Source organism: Trichechus manatus, unplaced genomic scaffold (genome assembly GCF_000243295.1).
Source record: "Trichechus manatus latirostris isolate Lorelei unplaced genomic scaffold, TriManLat1.0 scaffold00130, whole genome shotgun sequence".
NCBI classification, from domain to species: Eukaryota; Metazoa; Chordata; class Mammalia; order Sirenia; family Trichechidae; genus Trichechus; species Trichechus manatus.
The window spans coordinates 1,900,009-1,921,736 of NW_004444066.1; the positions used below are offsets into that span (position 1 = coordinate 1,900,009).

General features: G+C 45.3%; 1 protein-coding gene across 1 annotated transcript in view; it reads right to left on the bottom strand.

The window, feature by feature from the left end:
- The window catches only part of AFAP1L1 (actin filament associated protein 1 like 1), an 89,107-nt gene that overhangs the window by 24,304 nt on the left and 43,075 nt on the right, over positions 1 to 21,728 (bottom strand). The window contains exons 8-15 of the mRNA XM_023739178.1: positions 20,659 to 20,838; positions 18,544 to 18,636; positions 17,518 to 17,611; positions 17,146 to 17,298; positions 15,199 to 15,410; positions 12,931 to 13,076; positions 12,204 to 12,276; positions 9,344 to 9,458 (exon numbers count right to left, since the gene is read on the bottom strand). Of these exons, the coding sequence (XP_023594946.1) occupies positions 9,344 to 9,458; positions 12,204 to 12,276; positions 12,931 to 13,076; positions 15,199 to 15,410; positions 17,146 to 17,298; positions 17,518 to 17,611; positions 18,544 to 18,636; positions 20,659 to 20,838 (1,066 nt within the window). The remainder of the gene's footprint in view (positions 1 to 9,343; positions 9,459 to 12,203; positions 12,277 to 12,930; positions 13,077 to 15,198; positions 15,411 to 17,145; positions 17,299 to 17,517; positions 17,612 to 18,543; positions 18,637 to 20,658; positions 20,839 to 21,728) is intronic.

A 21,728-nucleotide genomic window follows, 5' to 3' on the forward strand; every position in this document is an offset into this window, starting at 1 on the left:
GGACTTGGGACGTTCTAGCCTCTACAATCACGTGAGCTGTTTCCTTGATATAATCTCTCTCTCTATATATATTTATACACTTTACTGGTTTTGCTTCTCTAGAGAACCCCACCTAAGACATAGGGTTAATGTTCTGATTTTGGCCCTTTCTTCTTTTTCGATGTGTGCATTTATTGCTATAAACTGACCTCTGAGAACTGCTTTTGCTGTGTCCCAAAGGTTCTGGTAGGATGTATTTTCATTCTCTTTTGATTCTATGGATTTCTTTACTCTATCCTTAATTTCTTCTATAACCCACTAGTTTTTGAGCAAGGTGTTGTTCAGTTTCCATTTGTTCCATTTTTTCCCCTTGCTTTTTCTGTTACTGATTTCTACTTTTATGGCTTTGTGGTCAGAAAAGATGCTTTGTAATATTTCAATGCTTTGGATTCTGTTAAGGCTTGCTTTATGGCCTAATATGTGGTCTATTCTGGAGAATGTTCCAAGCACGTTGGAAAAGAAAGTATACTTGGCTGTTGTTGGGTGCAGTGTTCGGTATATGTCCATGAGATCAAGTTGGTTGACTGTAGCATTTAGATCTTCCACGTCTTTATTGAGCTTCTTTCTGGATGTTCTGTCTGTCACCAAAGTGGTGTGTTGAAGTCTTCTACTATAATTGTGGCGCTGTTTCTCTGTCTTTTCAATGCTATTAGAGGTTGTTTTATGTATTTTAGAACCCTGTCGTTGGGTGCATAAATATTTATTATAGTTATGTCCTAGTGGTGTATTGAACCTTTAATCATTATATAGTGTCCTTCCTTATCCATTGTGGTGGATTTTACTTTAAAGTCTATTTTGTCAGAGATTAATATCGCCACTCTTGCTCTTTTCTGAGTGTTGTTTGCTTGATATATATTTTTCCATCCTTTCAGTTTTAGTTTGTGTCTTTAAGTCTAAGGTGCATCTCTTGTAGGCAGCATATAGACGGATCATGTGTTTTTATCCGTTCTGCCACTCACTGTCTCTTTATTGCTGCATTTCGCCCATTTACATTCAGTGTAATTAGTGATATGTATGAGTTTAGTGCTGTCATTTTGATGTCTTTTTTTGTATGTTGTTGACAGTTTCTTTGTTCAACTTAATTTTCTGTGCTGAGTCATTTTTCTTTACGTATTTTCTTTTCATGTTTTCATTGTTGTTGATTTTGTATTTGCTGAGTCTTCCTATTTTTCTTGTTTTTTATTTTGATGTGTAGGATTGTTAGTTTCCTTTGTGGTTACCTTAATATTTACCCCTATTTTTCTAAGTTTAAACTAGTCTTTTATTTCTTTATATTGCCTTGACTTCCTCTCCATATGAAAAATCTATGTCTACATTTTTTAGTCCCTCTTTTCTGTTTTAATGTTGTCATCTTTTACATATTGACATCTCTGTTTCCCTATTTTCAGTTTTATCTTTGATTTATTTTTGTGACTTCCCTATCTAGGTCGATATATGGTTGCTCTGTCCTGTGTTCTAGTCTTGGGTTATTATCTGATGTTATTGATTTTCTAACCAGAGGACTCCCTTTAGTATTTCCTGTAATTCTGGTTTGGTTTTTGCAAATTCCGTAAACTTCAGTTTATCTGGAAATGTCCTAATTTCACCATCATATTTGAGAGACAGTTTTTTTTTTTTTCCAAAAAACTTGTCATCATCACTTATTAGCTATTGATAACATGCAGAATAGTAGGCATTGGAGGGTGCTATAAATGTAAAATATGCTCTCCTCAAAAAAAGAGAACAAAAGGAAAATAGAAACAAAAAAATACATAGGAATAGATGTGTGCATTTCCATCCACATAATTTTTCTTTAATCTCACAGTTAACAGTTTTAGGAACTATTTCTGGGTGGCAGATTCCTCCCTATAAAGCTATCTATTGCTGTACAATGAATTACACCAAAATATATGGCTTCAAACAACAAACATTTGTAATCTTAGTTTGGAATTCAGAAGCACCCTAGCTGGGTGTTTCTGCCTCAGGGTCTCTTATGAAGCTGCAAACAAGATGCCTGCAGGGGCTGCAGTCAGCTGGAGGCTGGATCCACTTTTACGTACGCTCATAGTTCCTCTCTGGCTAGTGCCAAGAGGCCTCAGTTCTTCACCACATCGGCCTCTCCATAGGACTGCTTGATGTCCTCAGGATATAGGAGTTGGCTTCCCCAAGAGTGAGCGAAATGAGAGAGAAAGCAAGGGAAAATCCACAATGCCTTTTATGACCTAGTCTCAAAATGTACACTCATTGTTTCTGTTGTTGTTGTTAGTTGCCATTGAATTGGCTCTGACTCATGGTAACCTTATTTATAACAGAATAAAATGTCCTGCTCCATCTTCAAGATCATTGGTTTGTGGCTGTTGTGTCAATCCATCTCACTGAGGGTTTCCCTCATTTTCACTAACCCTCTACTTTACCAAACATGATGCCTTTTTCTAGTGTTTGGACTTTCCTGTGACATGTCCAAAGTAAGAGAGCTGAAGTCCCGCTATCCTTACTTCTAAGGAATATTCTGGTTGTATTTTTAAGACTAATTTATTCATTCTTTTGGCAGTCCATGGCATATTCAATATTCTTCACCATCATCACAGTTAGAATGCATCAATTCTTCTTTTGTCTTCCTTTTTCACTATCCAACTTTCACATGCATGTGAGGAAATTGAGAAGACCATGACTTTGGTCAGGTGCACCTTAGTCATCCAAGTGACATCTTTGCTTTTCAGAACTTTAAAGAAGTCTTTTGCAGCAGATTTGTCCCATGTAATGCATCATCTGATTTCTTGACTGCTGCTTCCATGGACATTGACTGTTGATCTAAGTAGAATGAAATGTTTGACAGTTTCAATTTTTTCTCCATTTATCATTATGCTGTTTATTGGTCTAGTTGTAAGGATTTTCATTTTCTTCACACTCAGGCATAATCCATACTGAAGGCTGTAGTCTTTGAGCTTCCTCTATAAGTGCTTCAAGTCATCTTCATTTTCAGCAAGTAAGGATGTGTCATCTGTATATTGCAGGTTGTTAATGAGTCTTCCTTCAACCCTGGTGCATTCTTCTTCTTCATATGGTCCAGCTTCTCAGAAGATTTGTTCAACACATCATTTCTACCACATCTTATTCATTAGAAGTGAGCTTCTAAGTACAGCACACACTCAAGGGCAGAGGAATTAGCTGTTACCCTGGTATGAACTGAAATTGCCAGTTTGAGGATTGGGTGCGATTCTTTGCTGGTTCTGTTTTTCATCTTAGCGGCAGCCATCTTGCATACTGTTTCTCTGAGACACAGTTTTGCTGGATATATAATTCCTGTCTGGCAATTATTTTCCTTCAAGGCTTTATATATGTCATCCCATTGCCTTCTTGCCTGCATAGTTTTCTGCTGAGTAGTCCGAGCTTAGTCTTATTGACTCTCCTTTGTAGATGATTTTTCATTTATTCGTAGCTGCTGTTAAAATTCTCTATCCTTGGTTTTGGCAGGTTTGATTATGTCTTGGTGACTTTCTTTTGGGATCTACCTTATGTGGGGTTTGATGAGCATCTTGGATAGATATCTTCTCATCTTTCATGGTATCAGGGAAGTTTTCTGTCAACAAATCTTCAAAAACTCTCTGTGTATTTTCTGTTATCCCTCCGTTCTGGTACTGCAATCACTCGTAGGTTATTCCTCTTGATAGATTCCCACATAATTCTTATGGTTTTTTTTTTTTAATTCTTTTACCTGATTTTTCCTCATATAAGTTGGTGTCAAGTGCTTTATCTTCAATCTCGCTAATTCTGACTTCCATTGCCTCAATTCTGCTATGACTTTCTATTGAGTTGTCTAATTCTGAAATTTTATTGCTAATCTTCTGGATTTCTGATTGCTGTCTCTCTATGGATTCTTGCAGCCTGTTAAATCTGTCATTATGCTCTTCTTTAATCTTCTTAAGTTCCTCTATTGCTTGGACTGCGTTTTGCCACATTTCCTTCTGATATCTTGAAGAGTTCTGTATATTAATCTCTTGTATTCTGCCTCTGGTAATTCCAAGAAATTCTCTTCCTCTGGAAAATTTTTTGATTCTTTATTTTGGGAGCTTGCTGAGGCCATCATGGTCTGCCTCTTTATGTGATTTGATATTGACTGTTGTCTCCGAGCCATCAATAATTATTATATTTATTTATTTTGTTTGCTTACTGTGTCCTAGCTTCTTGTTTTGTTTCGATATGTCCAAATAGGCTGCTCTTGTGAGCGAGCCTGATCACCGGTGCCCCCGAAGTTCCAATGTCTTGCCAGCAGGCAGCCAGACCTGTCACTAAGTATGTGAGCCCAGGAGTCCCCGACTCCTCCTATATGGATTCAGCTCAGGTGTCCAGGTAGTTGGCCACCAAGTGTGTGGTGCAGGCTCTCACCTACAGTCCTAGACAGGCATGGGTGACTGATGTAGGCACAGGCATCCAGCTGCAGCAGGGGGTCACACACTGAGCAAGGCAGGGGGCCGACAGCCGCCCCTGAGTGTCCGGGAGGAAAGCATGTCCTTGTTCCCTAGAGCACATAGGTGGGTGGGTTTTGCAGCCAGAGTATGAGCACCCAATGCTGTTGGCTGTAAGGACTGGGGGGCACCACTTATTCTTGGGCCCCTGTCGCTGGTGGCTAGGTAGTGTGGGTGGAGCCACCAGTCCTCAGGCCCCTGACGTGGGTAGGTGAGGACCCTGCTCAATGGGTAGAGAAGTGTCAAATGTCCCGAACCTGCCACTTCACAGCTGAAACAGTTGAATTTAGACTTCAGGCATATAACCTGTTGTACTGAGTTAATGAGGGCCTACACTGTTGAAATGGGCCCACACAAGTCTCTGCAGGGGGAAAGGCACTCAAAGTCCATGGATCCCTTATGCCTGTGCCCAGGCAAAGGAGCTGTGCCTACCCTGAGCTCCTGGCTTAGGACAGCCGTCAGATTATTTTTTCCCCGTTTGTTAATTTGTTCCCTTTCCGAGGCCAGGAGAATGGCTCAGGGTGTGTGACGGGTCCTACTTCCAGCCCAGGGGACTTGGCAATCACTGAAGCTGTCCCGGACCCTGTACAGAGCGGGGAGCAGGGAGGTAAATGGGAGAGAGGTTTTTCCCAAAGGGGGGTGTTTTTGATCCATGTAGTAGGCCAGACGCAAGTACTTATCTTTTGCTGATCAAGGGCTGCTTCTCACTGGTTCTGGATGGCTGAGTAAACTCTCTGCTGCTGGGTCTCTCCCATGTGAAAACGCCTCCCGAGTGCCACTGCTTGCCTCACTGTGCACCAGGAGCTGATCCGGCCTGAAGGGCTCCGGCTCCCACTTGGTTAGGTTTGGCAACTCTTCACTGCTTCCAAACTGTCTTTCCCTCCCCCTGCCACTCAGTCCAATTCCTCACCTTTGGCTTTGATGTTCAGGGCTCCTAGACTGTCATATATAATCGATTAACTTGTTTTTTCAAGTCTTTGTTGTAAGAGGGACCGCCAGAAGCGTCTGACTACTCTGCCGTCTTGGCCCCACCTCCTTGAGGCCTTTTTTTGAGATTTTTCTTTTTTAATGACTCCAGTGGAACTTCCTTAGCTCTCTCTTTCGCTGGTTCTCTCTGGTAGTAGCTGGCCTAATTTACCTTTTTACCTTGTTTAGCTTATTGGTCTCATTGGAGCTACCAGCCTTCTCTTAATTGCTCACTACCAAATTTTCACTGGTTTTGAGACTGCCTTTAAGCTTTAACTTCCCCATACTCTGTTCTGACTAATTTCAGTTCCTTTGGGGGAAAGTTTCAGAGCTCTCTGCTCTTATTGCCTCCCTCCTTCCTGGGCAAAATCTCTGAGCCACTGCTCTTGAGCTGGAAGGCACAGATAGTGGTATGGTTCTCTTTGAGTGATATCGCAGCATTACGAACAGGATGCTGGGTGGGAGTGGTAGCCTCATGTCTTCTTGACCAGCCTCTCCTGGCATGGAGCTACTAGTGAACTGGGTGAGGGCAAATGAGGTCCCAGTATTCTCAGCCTGCTATGCATAGGGTAGAGCCTCTATCTTGCGTATGGGTACTGGGTGGAGAAAGGGAGCCCCTGGCCTCTCAGCTGCACGAGTTTGGAATTTAGCCTGTGCATTGGAGCTTGGTGATGGGCGGCAGAGTAATAAGAAACGCTGGGGACCTGCTCCTCCCAGAGAGATCCTGTATCCCTTGACTGGGAGTTTGAGGGGAGAGAAAATCTTGTCTTCTTGGCCACACATGCCTGGAGTGAATAATTTGCCACGCTTAGCTGGGGAAGGGAGGGGTGGGTCATGGGATGCTCACTATTGTTACTGAGATTTAGTAGATTTTCTTGAATAAATTTTTCTTCATTGGCTGTACTCTCTTAGGTCAATTTTCAGAGACTTTAATTAAAAAAATTTTTTTCTTCAGTTATGTTTGTTTTCCTGGGAGCTGGTTTGTGGAGCTCCTCATGTCACCATTTTTCTTAGCAATTCTCTCGGCCCCTACGATTCTTTACTTTTTTAAATTCTATTGTAGTTTAGGTGAAAGTTTACAGCTCAAATTATTTTCTCATTCAAAAATTTATACAATATTGTTTTGTGACATCAGTTGTAATCCCTGCAATGTGACAGTGCTCTCCCCCTTTGCATCCCAGGTTTCCCGTGTCCATTCGTCCAGTTCCTGTCCCTTCCTGCCTTCTTGTCTTGCTTTTGGGCAGGAGTTGCCCATTTGGTCTCATATATTTGATTGAACTAAGAAGCACGCTCCTCCTATGATTCTTGCCTCCTGGAATTCACACCCTTTTGTAGTTTCCTCTCACAGTAAACATGGCTGACCTGTGTAACCATTAAGATATTGCAGAAATGACAGACCGTGACTTCCAAAGCTAGGTCATAAAATACATTGCAGCTTCTACCTTGCTTCCTCTTCTTGGATTACTTGCTCTAGGGGAAGCCAGCTTTCACATAATGAGGACACTGAAGTAGCACTATGGAAAGGTCTGCATGGCAAGGGCCTGAGGCCTCTTGCCAACAACCAGCATGAATTTGCCATGCAGGTGAATGAGCTCTCTTGGAAGTGGACCCTCCAGCCCATCGAACTCTCAGATGATTACAGCAGCAGCCAACATCTTGACTGTAACCACATGGCAGACTCCAAGCCAGAAATACCTGACTAAGCCACTTTCAGATTCCTGACCCACAAAACCATGTGACATAATGAATGCTTATTATTTTGAGCTGTTAAATTTGGAGGTAATTTGTTATATAGCAATAGATAATACCGTGATCTTTGCACGACTCTTGCCTTTTATGCCCTTCAGCTTCTTCATCTGAAAAACAATGTTGTTGGACTAGATCAAGGGCTTCCCCTTGTGGTTTTCAACTGTCTTTTACATATAAAACCAAAAAAACAAACCCATTGTCGTCGAGTCGATTCTGACTCATAGTGACTCCATAGGACAGAGTAGAACTACCCCACAGAGTTTCCAAGGAGCAGCTGGCAAATTCGAACTGCTGACCCTTTTGGTTAGCAGCTGAGCTCTTAATCACTGCACCACCAGGGCTCCAGCCTTCATACATATGTATCCCTAAACCATATCCATGAGGCCCTGGGTGGCGCAAACAGTTAAGTGCTTAATTACCAGCTGAAAAGTTGGCGGTTTGAACCCATCTAGAGGTGCCTCAGATGACGGGCCTGGTGACCTGCTTCTGAAAGGTCACAGCCTTGAAAAGTCTATGGAGCAGTTCAATGCTGCACACATGCGGTTGTCATGAGATGGAATCCACTTTGTGGCAACTAACAATGACAACATGATTTCACAGCAATGGCTGACAGGTCACTGTATGGGGCGAACAAGAGGCCCCTTGACCTCCCCATTCCAACCAGAGATGCTCCACTTTTATCTCTTTTATAAACTGGACTTCCACATAAGACTTGATTTGAATAAAGGGTCTGTTTATTGTTGTCCTTATTGTTACATTTTTTGACATTCTGTGATTTTTTTTCAATCTTACATGCTTATTTTAGTTTAGCATTCCATTTTAAAATAGACATTCCATAATGCCCTATATTTTCCAAGGCCCTATGTTTCCAGTAAAAGGAGCCCGGGTGGCGCAATGGTTAACTGTTCGGCTGCTAATCAAAAGGTTGGTGGTTCGAACCCACCAGCTGTCCATGGAGAAAAGACCTGGAGATCTGCTCCCATAAAGATTTCAGCCTAGGAAACCCTATGGGGCAGTTCTGCTCTGTCCTATAGGGTCGCTATGAGTTGGAATCGACTGGATGGCACACAACAACAACATTTCCAGTGCCCATGAGAGTAGGGAATTAGGAATGCTACGTAACAATCCTCTAATTGTCCAGAGGGGAAACTCAGACCCAGAGAGGGAAAGGGACAACTGCAAAGTTACATAGTATGTTAGCGATCAAATGGGGAATGGAATACATGTCTCCTGACTCCCCAGCGTGGATTATCAGTACTAATGAAATGGAACTATAATAAAGTATTTTTAAAAACAAGTCTTCAAAAAGTAAAGGACAGAACTTTTTGATCTGGTGCAGGGAGGAAAAATATAAGGCAGTGCAGAAAAGACTCTCAGAACATGCTGTTTTATAGGAAGCTGGCTTGCTTATAAAAATAAATCACACTGAAGCAGAGATTAGTATTGTAAATCAAACATGATTTACAATAGAGTGTCTGGCACATGTTCGATGGCATACTTAGCCACTGTTGTGCGTTGTGTCAATCAGGGCATTCACCAAGCACATACATGGTGCTAGGCAGAGCTGGGGCCTGGGACACAGAGGTGATCACACCTTTCATGGAAGCTGTCTTGAGGGTATTTGGAGGGGTTCAATTCTCCACTTACTACTCCAGATCGGAAACCACACATTGTTAAGCCTCTGGAACAGATACAGCTTATAGATAAACTTTAATATACATATTTTGGCCTTACTCGTGTTAAATTTTTTTGTTAGTTAGTTGCCAATATAGAAAAGTAAGTAGATTTTACATAAAATCTAGGTTTCTGGTTTCTTCAATAACTGGTAAATATGGCGACAGTGGGCTTGTGCTGCTGTGTGGCAACCATCACTGGGGCTGAGTAGTGGCCCTCCTATAGGCGGGGCCTAAGCACTCCAGTTTCCTACAGTCCATCCTGCCCCACCCCACTCTGTTTCCTCTCTGAGGCCACATGCTAGCTGCCAATTATCACTATGCTTGTGCTGCTTATGGCATTTTTCTTATACCCCACTTCACCCATTTATTTACCCACCGACCCCTGGAGGAATCTAATTTTGAGACCCCTGATGTGACTGCTTCCCCGCTGCCTCCCAGCTCAGCAGGCAAGGCCCACCCAGGACTCACTGGAGGCATGGCGCTTGACTTTGACCTGTGGATCCACTCGATGGGACTTCTCACTGCAGGAGGAGGCATGGCGCTTCACTTGGGCCCCAGTGGGATGCTCATCGGGCTCCTTGTCCTGGAGGCGGGAGATGGGGAGGAAGGTGAAGGGCAAGTAGGCTCAGACTCACCAATGGGGGAGTGGATTCTGGTCCTTGTTGGGTAGATGAGCATTGCAGGACCTCTGAGATCTTGGTCTTACGTCTTTAGATTTGTGTAGCACTCAACAGTTTATAAACCACTTTTACTAGCAGTATATGACTTGATACTCATACTTTCCTATGGGGGCAGCAGAAGGTAACCCTAAACCAGAGCGTCTGCTGGGAGGAATATTAAAAACAACAAAAAAAACCCAGTTGCCTTTGAGTCGATTCTGACTGATGGCCACCCCACGTGGGTCAGAGGAGGACTATGCTCCACAGGGTTTACAATGGCTGATTTTTCGGAAGTAGAGCTCCAGGCCTTTGTCCTGAGGCACTCCTGGGTAGACTTGTAACTTTCTGGTTAGCAGTCAAGCGTGTTAACTGTTTGCACCACCCAGGACTCCCAGAGGAAAATGAGAAAGTCTCAAAAGACTGTGGATTTATTATAGAAGTTTTTTGGTCCTCACATCCTTTGGAAGTATCCCTAAAATTTTCTAAATGGCTAATATAGTGTCTTCCCTAAAAAAAAAAAAAAAGAAGCCCTAGATGAGATCAGCCATGATAGAAGTGGTACAGCTTAATAGACTGGCTATACATTTGTGCATGAAGAATATTAAGAACACTCAAATTCCAGTCAAAGCTCAGGAAACAGTGGGTGGCATCTAATATACTGCAGTATAATACAGTACAATGTAACATAACAAGGCTACTGACAACAATACTATTTACTCCTCTGTGTGAGACCTTCCAGTGTCCAGGCACTGTGCTAAATTCTTTACATAAAGTATTTCATTTCCTTCTTGCAACAGTCCTGGAAAGCAGGTTTTATCTTACCCATTTGGAGCCAGGAAGTGAGGCCCAGAGAGCTGAAGCACAAGGTAACACAGATTCAGCCCTGGGTCTGCCTCCAAAGTTCACATCCTTTAAGCACTAAGTTGTCTTGCTACCAAACTCTGCAATTGAGACAAATCTTAAACTGCATCCACTAGTTCGTGTGAATCTGTAGAAAGACCATGTAAATAGGAGAGGGGTGGCAGAAGAAGTTGCTAGAAAAAGGTATAGTCCTAGAAGTGAGAGCTCAGAGTGTTTATCCAGCAACATCCAAGGCAGGGGTCTTGGCCTGCACGCACATCTGGTTTCTTGGCGGTTTGATCCCCTCTCTCCCCTCTGGCTCAGAGGCCTGACCCACCCACCAGCGTGCGATCTGACTGTGGCTTCTCCTCTGGCTGTCCCATGGAGGGGTGGGGGTAGGAGGGAAGGAAAGCACAGGTCATGCTGCCAGGAGCACCCCAGGTCATGTGATGGCTACAGAGGCCTCTCTGTAAATTAACCAACTGGCATCTCCTTGGTTTAGCGAGCCAGACAGGGAGACTCTGTCCTCTGAGCTAAAGCCCAGATTGTGGATATCACTAGGTAGAGGCTTGTGGGGGCGGCTGCCCAGTCAGCCTCCCCCAGCCATCTCCGAATCAGCAGCATCCGTTCACAGACCAATAAACAGAGGTGTGGAGTCCACACACCATGATCAAACTAGAGATGGTAACTCCTATTTCTGTAGTACTTTGCATTTTCTGGAGTCCCTGGGTGGTTCAATTGGTTAATATGCTTGGCTGCTAACCAAAAGGTTAGAAGTTTGAGGCTACCACTCCAACAAATTTGAAAACCTAAAGGAAATGGACAAATTTCTAGAAATGCACTACCTACCTAAACTAACATAAACTGAGGTCAAAAACCTGAACAGACTTATAACAAGAGAAGAGATTGAAAAGGTAATAAAAAAAAAAAAACTCCCAATAAAAAGAAGCCCTGGCCCAAATGGCTTCACTGGAGAATTCTACTAAACGTTCACAGAAGAGCTTACACCAGTACTACTCAAACTATTTCAGAACATAAAAAAGGAAGGGATACTCCCAAATTCATTCCATGAAGCCAGCATAACCCTGATACCAAAACCAGGCAAAGACACCACAAAAAAAGAAAATTACAGACCAGTATCTCTCAGGAATATAGATGCAAAAATTCTCAACAAAATTCTAACCAACAGAATTCAGCATCATATAAAAAAAGAAGTTTGAGGCCACCCACAGGTGCCTTAGAAGAAAGGCCTGGTGATCTACTTCCAAAAAATCAGCCACTGAAAGCCCTATGGAGCACAGTTCTACTCTGACACACATGGGGTTGCCATTAGTGTCACCTTGACAGCAACTGTTTGCTTTGTTGTTGTTGTTGTTGTTGTTTTTTTTTTGCAGTATATAGAGCCCTTTCTTCCTCCTGGGAGTCCTTGTGTGGTGCAAACGGTTAAGCACTCAGCTACTAATTGAAGGCTGGTGGTTTGAGTTCATCCAGAGGCACCACAGAGGAAAGGCCTGGAGATCTATTTGCAAAAGATCAGCTGTAGTAAACCCTACGGAGCACACGTGGGGTTGCAATGGGTCAGAATCAACTTGACTGCAACTGGTTTTTCTTCTTCCTGATCTGGGGCTCTTTCCACTGCCTTCTGTGTCAGGGATTCCTAGGTCCTGTGCCACTATCTGTTGTAAGAAAGGGCTCCCCTCTAGCTGTTAAATGAAAGGGATCTCTCTGAGGCAAAGGAAAAAAGAAGGCGGCAAAGGAAAGAGAGAGGGAGAGCTTATTAACTTATTAGTGACCTTTACCATATTCCTGGCAGCCCCCAGGGACTGTACCTGCATCTTTTCATAAGGAACATCATCATAGACGCGGGGCTCAGGCCACTGATTCTGGCAGGAACGTGCATATCTAGAAAATAAACAATACAATGATGATGATGACACTTTGCAGTACAGTGTTTTCCTCTCCATTGTCTCATTTCAATCTGGCAGTAGCTCTTAAGAGAGGTAGGAAGATTAGTAACAGCAGCCACGTCAGGGAGCATTGTGCCATGAGCAGTGTTAAGGGCTTTATAGGCACAGGGACTCAAAGATGCTCACAGTAACCCCTGGAGGCAGGTAATTCATCACCACCTGTAAACGAGAGAACAGGAGCTAAGACCGCCAGTAACCAGTCTAAACTTTCACAGCTGGTAGTGACAGAGATGGGACCGGACCCTTGCTCTTCTAATGCCGAACTCCATGTACCAGCCACATGCCTGCCAGGATGCCCAAGCGCGTGAGAATTTAAGGTCCCCATGGCATAAGGGCAGAGCCCAGCCACGACTAAAGGGCATCTCCACCCTTGCTCCTTCCATCCACAGCTTCCTCCTGACACTGGGCCAATCCCCCCAGCTGGCCCACTCTTTGCTGAAAACCTGTTTGGGCTTCCCAAGGAAGCAGAGTCTTCTCCAGCTCTTCCTCCCTTTCCTCCCAGTGCCCAAGCTGGACTCCAACCCTCTGAGAGGCAGCAGAGAGGGGAAAGGTCCTGGGCAGCTGTGGGCCAGGCAGTGCAGAGCCTTACAGGAAGGAATTGCGCCCAGCACTGACGATGCTGGTTAAGGTCTCCACATCCACGTAGTCATAGTGCAGCGCCTCAGGGGTGACATGGGAGCCCATCTCCACCAGCAGCAGGCCAAGCCAGCGGCCCATGTCCTCTGAGCAGCTTGCCTGAGAGAGAGGAGGCACAGAGGGGTTCACGTCAGCATTGTCAGTGCCTCTGGTGACCTGGTCACTTCAGCCCAACCCACAGATGTTTATAAGTACCTGTTACATACCCAATACTTAGGGATCCAAGAGGGATAAGACTAGAACACAACTCCAGAAATCCAGGTGGCTTTCTCCCTCTCTCTAGTCAAGTCTCTGCTCAAACGTCACCTCCTCAGAGAGGCCCTCCTTTACTACCTCTCTCAAGTAGCACGCCTTCTCTATCCTCAGGACCTTCCCAACCACTCAGATGTGAAAACAACATTTAGGTGTTCACTGAAGTTTTTTACATTTGCTTAAAAAATTTTTTTTTATTGTGCTAAATACACAGGTAGCAAAACATTTGCCATTTCAACCATCTTCACATGCACGATTCAGTGACATTACATATGTTCGTCATGCTCAACCATCACCATTAACCATTCCCAAATTTTATGTTTACTTTTATTATATGTAGGAGGCTATTTCTCATATAACCCAATCAATTTTTTCCTTGTATTATCATTATAATTGCCAAATATTTATAGTACTGGTATACAGGACAACCTCCAAAAAGTTGGTGATCAGCTAAACACATACTTAATTCTCACGTAAAGATCAATATTATAAAATCAACTTAGCACACAAAGGCTGAGCTTGAATAAAGGAAGCATAGTTTTTGCTAGAAAGATATAGGAAATAAGAGATCCATCTCAAACTACCAAAAATGGAGTTACAGAGGCAACATTTTTTGAAACTTAAGAACCAAGGGAGGCAGTGGGTGCTGGGCAAAGAGAACATGACCAAAATCCTGGTTTTAGTTCTAGGACTGTGGCTGACTCTCTGTGGAACCTGGACAAACACTTTGCTACCCTGTGGCTCAGTTCCCTTATCTGTAATATGAAAACAAAACAAAACAAACCTGTTGATTCCAAAACAAACAAAAGTCAATTCCAACTCATAGCGACCCTATAGGACAGAGTAGAACTGCCGCATAGGGTTTCCAAGGAGCAGCTGGTGGATTTGAACTGCCAGCCTTCTGGTTAGCAGCCAAATGCTTAACCACTGCACCACCAGGGCCCCATCTGTAATGTGAGTGGGTAGTTACTTAAATTTTTTTCCAGTGTTAACATTTTAAATTCTAATTAGCTGAAGGGTTGACATGTGGAAGAGAGATTGAACATACAGTATTCTGTACAACCTCGTAGAGGAGGGCTACTGCTGTGGGTAGGAAGAACAAGAAATCACATTTGCATTCAGCCATTTGTTCAGCAAATATTTATGGTGCTCTTAGTGTATGCTGGGCATCATGCTGGGTTCTGGAAAACCAGTGTATGCAGAAACAAGCATGGTTACCGCCTTCATGGAGCTTAAAAATTTCAACCCAATAGGGGGGAACTCTTTCTTAAAAATTTGAGCTGTTCTATGGGATGGGTGGAGCCCTGGGGGCTCAGTGGCTAAGAGCTCGGCTGCTAATCAAAAGGTCAGAAGTTCGACTCCACTAGCCACTCCTTGGAAACCCTATGAAGCAGTTCTACTCTGTCCTATAGGGTCGCTACGAGTCGGAACCGACTCAGAGGCAATAGGTTTGGTTTTCAACAGGTATGGGATAGGTAGCCTCCCTTGAAAGGTACTGGTTTACCTAAGGTGGACGACCACTTGGTAGGAAGGCTTGAGAGGGAATTCCAGAATCAGATTGGGGTTTAGATTAAACTAGATGCCTTTTAGGCTTGGGATTCTAAGGTAAGGGAGAGTGAACAAACCTTGGGCCTAGGGTTGCAAGATTTAGCAAATAAAAACTCCAAACGCCCTGTTGAATTTTGAATTTCAGATAAACAACGAATAATTTTTCCATATCTGTATATCCTGAATATAGCACGGGATATACTTATGTTAAAAAATTATTTATCTGAAATTCAGATTTAAGTGGATGTCCTGTATTTTATCTGGCAACCCTGCTTGCATCATTTGACAGCAGTTGGACTTGCTTTCCTTTCCCCTTGTCCCTGTAGTGTCAGTACACGGCCTATCAAACCAAAAACAAAACACCGAAGCCAAGCTCCTTTTCGCTCCTACCACCAAGGACCACCTGCGTCTCTCCTCTCACCTCCAAGATGGCGACCTCCTGTCGGTTACGCAGGATCCTGAAGGCAAATGGGTGTCTAGGCCCAAAGCCCGGGGCCACCTCGCAACCGTGGAGGGCAACGGCATTCACGTGGGTCCGCAGGTCCGTGCGGTCCTTGTGGAAATACAGAGTGTTGCACTTCAGGCGGCACCAGCGTTCCTTCCAGCCCTGGTTTACCAGCACATTCAGATAGCCTGAAAGGGAGACCAGTGGCGTGACCTCCTGAGAGCCCAGCCTTGGGGAAACCCAGCTGTGGGGGATGCAAGTCGGTACATGGGTATACACTTCTGGGACAGAGGGCCTAGGATAACCCTGTGTCCTAGCTAGAACGAAGGCCTTCTGGATCCCAGAGCAGCTCCCTCCCGCCTGCCTGTGACCTCAGGCATCCTTCTTTCTGAGTTTCAGTTTCCTATCTGTAAATTGGCGAAACCCTGGTGGTGTAGTGGTTAAGAGCTACAGCTACTAACCAAAAGGTTGGTAGTTTGAATCTACCAGGTGCTCCTTGGAAACTCTATGCAGCAGTTCTACTGTCTTATAGGGTCACTATGAGTCAGAATTTATTAAATGGCAATTTTTTTTTTTTTTTTTTAATCTGTGAGTTAGAGTTCCTGGGTGGTGCACATGGTTAACGTGCTTGGCTGCTAACCAAAAGGTTGGCGGTTCGAGTCTACCCGGATGTGACTGGAAGGAAAGGCCTGGCAACCTACTTCCAGAAAATGAGCCATTGAAAACCCTATGGAGCACAGTTCTACTCTGACACACGAGGCCGCCATGGGTCGGAGTCGACTTGAGGACAACTGGTTATCTGTGTACTGGGACTGTTTATCACATTGTACATCGCTGCACAGCTCTTGGACCTTATCAAGCTTGATGGAAAGGGCAGAAATTCCCATATTTGATTCATAGAAGACACGGCTATCCCTCCTGCCTTTCTTCTTTCCACCAGCTAAGTATAAAATTACCAAAAGACAGAAAATAATGGATGAAGCTGCCACCTAGTGGCAGTGTGTCTGAACAAAAACGTTCAGCAAAGACACAGAATTCTAAAGATAGCAAGGCACAGGCTACGCAGCCGATGATGGCAGGGTTTAGGATTCCTTCTTAACATTTTAGATTTAAATGTATTTCTTCCCTCACATGCTCTGAAGCACTATCCACTAACTGCAAAATGTTTCCTTTTAGCCATGTGCTTTTATAGTATTTTTTCAGAGTAAGTAGAATATTACTGTGGATCCAAAATATGTATTTTCTCCTGGATTCCAGTATATGGAACACTGTATTTACATGAACAAAATAATATGTCTTCCCCTCTAAGCCACTTTTAACTCACATTTAATACATTTTTATAATAGAGAGTATTTAAATATTTTTATCCAAAAAATTTCCTTATAAGACTGGGTTGCAACTTACACATGTGGCATGTTATATGGTGGAAAATATGATCCTCCTCTCTCATCATGGTGAAGCCCTGGTGGCGCAGTGGTTATGTACTACGGTTGTTAACCAAAAGGTCAGCAGTTTGAATCCACCATGCGCTCCTTGGAAACCCTACGGGCAGTTCTACTCTGTCCTATAGGGTTGCTATCAGTCAGAATTGAATAGACAGCAATGGGTTGTTTTGTTTTCTTGTCATAGTGAAGGAAACTGAGGCCCAGAGATGGGCAGTGATTTGTACTAAGTTCCACAAGGAGCAGAGAAATATGGGGATCAGTTGGCATTTCTTTCTGCTGAGCGTCAGGGCCTCATGGGCAAGAATGGTAGGAGAGCGAGAAGAGTGGATGGGGTGGGGTTTAGTCACCCAGTAGGCTGGGATCCTCTCCCGTCCTTGGGCGTGAGATGGACGAGGCAGGGAGGATCTCCTGGCCTCAGCCCCAGGAGCCGGTACTGACAGAGCTTGGAATGCCCCTCCTCCCCATGCCCCATACCCACCACAGCATGGAACCTCCTCCTCAGTGGAGGAGGTCTGCAGGTCATCGGCCAGCGTCTTCTTCTTGGAGAAGCTGATGATGCGGGTGATCTTGCGGCCCGCAGCCCTGCTCACTGAGCCCTTCAGCTCTGCCAGGCTGCTCTTCTTCCCTTTGCCTGTTGCCATGAAGATGGGTCAGGGGAGGGGAGGGAGCCTCAAGCTCCAGCTGCACCCACCCCTAGCCTTCCTGGTGGCCCTTTCACCCTGCACAGAGGGCCTGGCCTGCAGCTCCAGGTACAGATGGGACAGGTTCCTTTACCCAGGTCTGCAGAGGGGTCAGGATCTACTCTACCGCTGTGTGCCCCTCCCAGCTCTGGGCCCCCAGAGGCTCCTACCTTGGTCATAGGCCTCCCGGCGGCCAAGGGTAGAACAGTTGTCGCCCATGCCCAGGCTGTCGGAGTCTGAGGTCTGCTTCTCTTGGGACAGCCTCTGGGGAGGGACACAGATACCCCCACATCAGAGGGCACACTCAGAAGCAACCCTTTGTTGGTTCAAACCCACCCCATGATGATTAGTTAACAAACATTCACCAGCAACTATCATGTGCCTGGGACAGTACCAGGTATTGGGAAGACAATGATGGCTTAGACATGGTTGTGTCCTCGTGGTCTATTTTGGGGGTGAAGCAATTAATTATAACACATTAAGATAAATGCCCTTGGAGTTTGGACTGTATTTGATAGGTGACAGGAAGCTGAGAAGGTAAATAGGTTAGTAATGTAATCTCACTGGATTTAGGAAGTTCCTTCCAGTGGCATCGTGAGGGATGGACAAGAGTGGGAAAGACTGCAAGCAAAAGAGCCACTTAAGAGAGTGTCATCCTGGTCAAGATGAGACTTGATATGGGGACGAACCAAGACGGCAATGAGGATGGGGAAAGGAGGTGAGTTGGCAGACATTTTCAAGACAGCCATGACAAGACGTGGTGACCAACAAAAGTGAGTGGTGATGAGGGAAGAGTCCATTAAGATTCTAGCTTGGATGAGAGGGTAGTCAACACCCACCTCCCTGGTAAATGAATTCACTGCCAGCCAATATTATTTTTACTCATGCTGACTCTGGACCAATCATTCATTCATTCACTCATTCTCTATTAATTAAGTGCCTACTAGGTACTAGGTACTATGTGGGGGAGCCCTGGGCATGGGCATTCATTCACTCATGCATTCGTTAACTCAGCAGACATTTATTGAGCACCCATGGTTGTCCCAGCTCTGTGCTGGGCGCTGGCTCTCACAGCTTGTCCTACAGTCACCAGTGGCTGCTTGATTTCATCACATGACTATGGGCTCCTCCGGGGCACATCCTGCACTGAGTTACCTCTGTCTGACCCAGAGGAGACCTGGTGGAGACAGATATACCTTGTCCAGGTCCAGCTTGCACAGGAGAATTGGGGACCTGGGGACCTCCATGCCCTCAGCTGCTCCGACGGGCTTGCTCACCTCTCGGATGACCTGTGGAGAGCATACACAGCTGTGGACAGGTGGGCAGGGCAGTTGTGGAGGCAGAGAGGGGGAATGGGGCTGTGTGGTCAGGGCCATCAAGCAGCAGGGGTTGGGGCTCCTGGGGAGAAGAGAAGGGTGGACATGGCTGCTTGCCACTTGCTTGTGGCCTGTCAGGGTGTGAAAGGCTTTCTCCTGTATCTGTCTCTTGGATTGAAAAAGACATGGGACTGGGAAGCAAGAGGCTTGGTTTCAAGACCTGGATCTACTGCTAATTACTTGTGTGGCTTTGGGAAAACCACTTGCCTGTGCTGAGCCTAGGTTTCCACATCTGTAACATGGGCACAATACTGGTCCTCTGCTAACCTCCTGGTGTTATCTGAGGACCACTGAGATCACGGACAGGCGAGGAACTGTGACCCATAAAGCCTGCACATGGTGTGGGACTTGTCTCTGCCACCTTGTCGGACCTTTACGGCAACGCTATGTGGTGGCTGGGGCTAGCACCTCCATTTCAGTGATGTGACAACTGAGACCCAAGGGTGTTACTCACTCACCCAAGGCCAAACAGCAATAAGCATCCGGATCATGAAACAATAACAGCCACTATTATTGCTCACCTACTAGTTGGCTTTACATGGATTTTCCCATTTTTATCCCCAGAGCAGCCTTGTAGGGGTAGGGATGACTGTTATCCCCAATTTACAGATAAGGATGCTGAGGCAGAGAGGTGAAGCCAGCTGTCAGTGGTAGCAGAGCCTGAAACCAAAGCTGCCTGCTCTTAACCTCTGGGCTAATGGCCTCCCAGATGGGGATGTCATGGCAGGTCCCTAACTCAGGTCCGATGTACCTTCTGACCCATCAGCCCTGTGAGGGCAGAGGCTCCCCCAGCAAGCAGGTTCTCTCCCTGTGTTCCTCTCCTGAGACAAAGGCAGTAATGAGAAACACTAAACACTCTGATGGGAGAGCCAGTTATCACAGGAAGGAAGGGAGGAAGGGGAGGGAGGGAGGGGCTTGGCTTCTTTGTTCCAGCAGGAAAATTAGAGGAGGAGAAAAAAAGCATCAGAGAGAAAATGAGGCTGAGTGCAGGGAGGAGACTCTGCTGCGAGGGACTGGGCATCACCATCGTTGTAACAGTAATCACTGACAATTATCAAACACTTACTGCCTGGCAGGCACTAGGTTAAGTGCTCTCTATAATCCTTACAAGATCCATTTTATGGATGAGCAAACAGAGGCATGGAGAAGCTAAGTCATTTGCAGAAGATCACACAGTTAGTGACATTTAAACCTGAACCCAATTCTGTGTGCCACCGGGTCCTCCCTCACCTTTACTATGCCACCCTGCCTTCACAGTTCTGAGTCACATGGAAGGGGGGCCAGGGTGGTGGTATAGTTCATAGTCTTTGGGGTAGGTTTATTTGTTAGCTTCTAATCCTGGCTCCAACCACTTTGTTAAGTGACATCTGGAAAACCACCTCAGTTCTCTATGCCTCAGTTTCCTCATTGGTAAAATGGGAAAAATAATAGTCCCATTGTGAAGAGTAAACGAGGCCATGCATGTAAAGGTCTTACTAAAGTGCATGGTACACAGTAAGTGCTCAATATATGATAATTCTAATTGTTCGTGTAGCTCACAGATGCAGACACTGGACCACAGGCAGAAGTTACAAGGATGCACATTTTTTCTTTTCTTCCTTTTTAAGGGTTAGCCTATCTAATGATAGAATCAGTTTTCTCCCAGATAGTAAGCTGTAAAGCCCACAGAAGGGAGGTTAGGAAGGTGATTCAAATAACTGGAAGGAACATAAGGCTTCCAGGATGAGGTCTGTCTCTGGGAGCTATCCAGGGCCTGTTTCCACACGTTAAGTCCTAGCCATGTGCAAAGACTTGGGCTCAGGCCACTGACTCCCTCTCCCTTGAGCAAGGCCTGGTTTTCTGGGAACAGGAGGGAACTCCACTGAAGGCTAGGCCTGGGGAGGAGAGGCAGCAAGGGAGGGCAGGAAGGGGGGAGAGGGCACCAGCCCCACGTACCTTCAGCCACTCCTCAGCCTGCTCTCGGCTCTGCAGTGCCAGCACCAGGGCCTCAGCGCCCCCCTGGGAGAAGCGCAGCTCATGCCTCTTGTGTCTGCTGTCCTTGGGCACATAGATGACACTGCAGGCATCCAGGGCCAGCCTCAGATGTGGCTGTCGATCCTTGGAGCTTTTGTAACACTGGACAGAGAGAGAAGGGGTCAGGGCCTCCTGGAGGGGAAGGCAGGGGAGATAGAGGAGGGAGACACCCTCACACAAAGGTTCAAGGGAAGCTTGATCTACCCCATCCAATCCAACTGTGAGCACTTTGTGAGGAACAGTGAAGGAGCTGGGGCTACTCATCCCAGAGAACAGAAGCCTGGGAGGGGCATCTGGGTACCCTTCAGATCTCAAGGGCTATGGAGGGGCCTTGGAGGGCACAACTACCCAATTAGGAAGAGGTAGCTTCTAGCACAATACTGGAAGACCACTCTAGCCCAAAGAACTGGAGAAGAAATGAGTTGGCCTGGGGGGAAGCGAGCTCCATGCTATTAGAAGGCTACATAGCAGGGACATAAGACAGAGAATCCTAGCAGAGATGGAGGGTTGCGCTTGGGAAGTCGATCATTTTCCAATAATGTTTCTCACATCCCAGTTCTTATGATAAGGCTAGCATTGCCTTGATACCAAAACCTGACAATGATATTACTAGAAAAGAAAATTATAAGCTAATCTCTCTCATAGAATCTAGACATATACAAAAAGCATGCTTCCTCAAGACCAGACCAGCTGTTGTTAAGTCAACTCTGACTCATGCTGACCCCATCTGTGTCAGAGTAGAACTGTGTTGCATAGGGTTTTCACGGCTGATTTTTCAGAAGTAGATCATCAAGCCTTTCTTCTGAGGCACCTCTGGGTGGACTCGAACCTCCAACCTTTCAGTTAGCAGCTGAGCACATTAACCATTCCCACCAAGACCAAATAGGGTTTATTTCAGGAATGCAAGGATGATTTAACTTTCAAAAATCAATCCTATAATTCACCGTATTGACAGAATAAAGGAGGAAAACCAGACAATCATCTCAATGGAG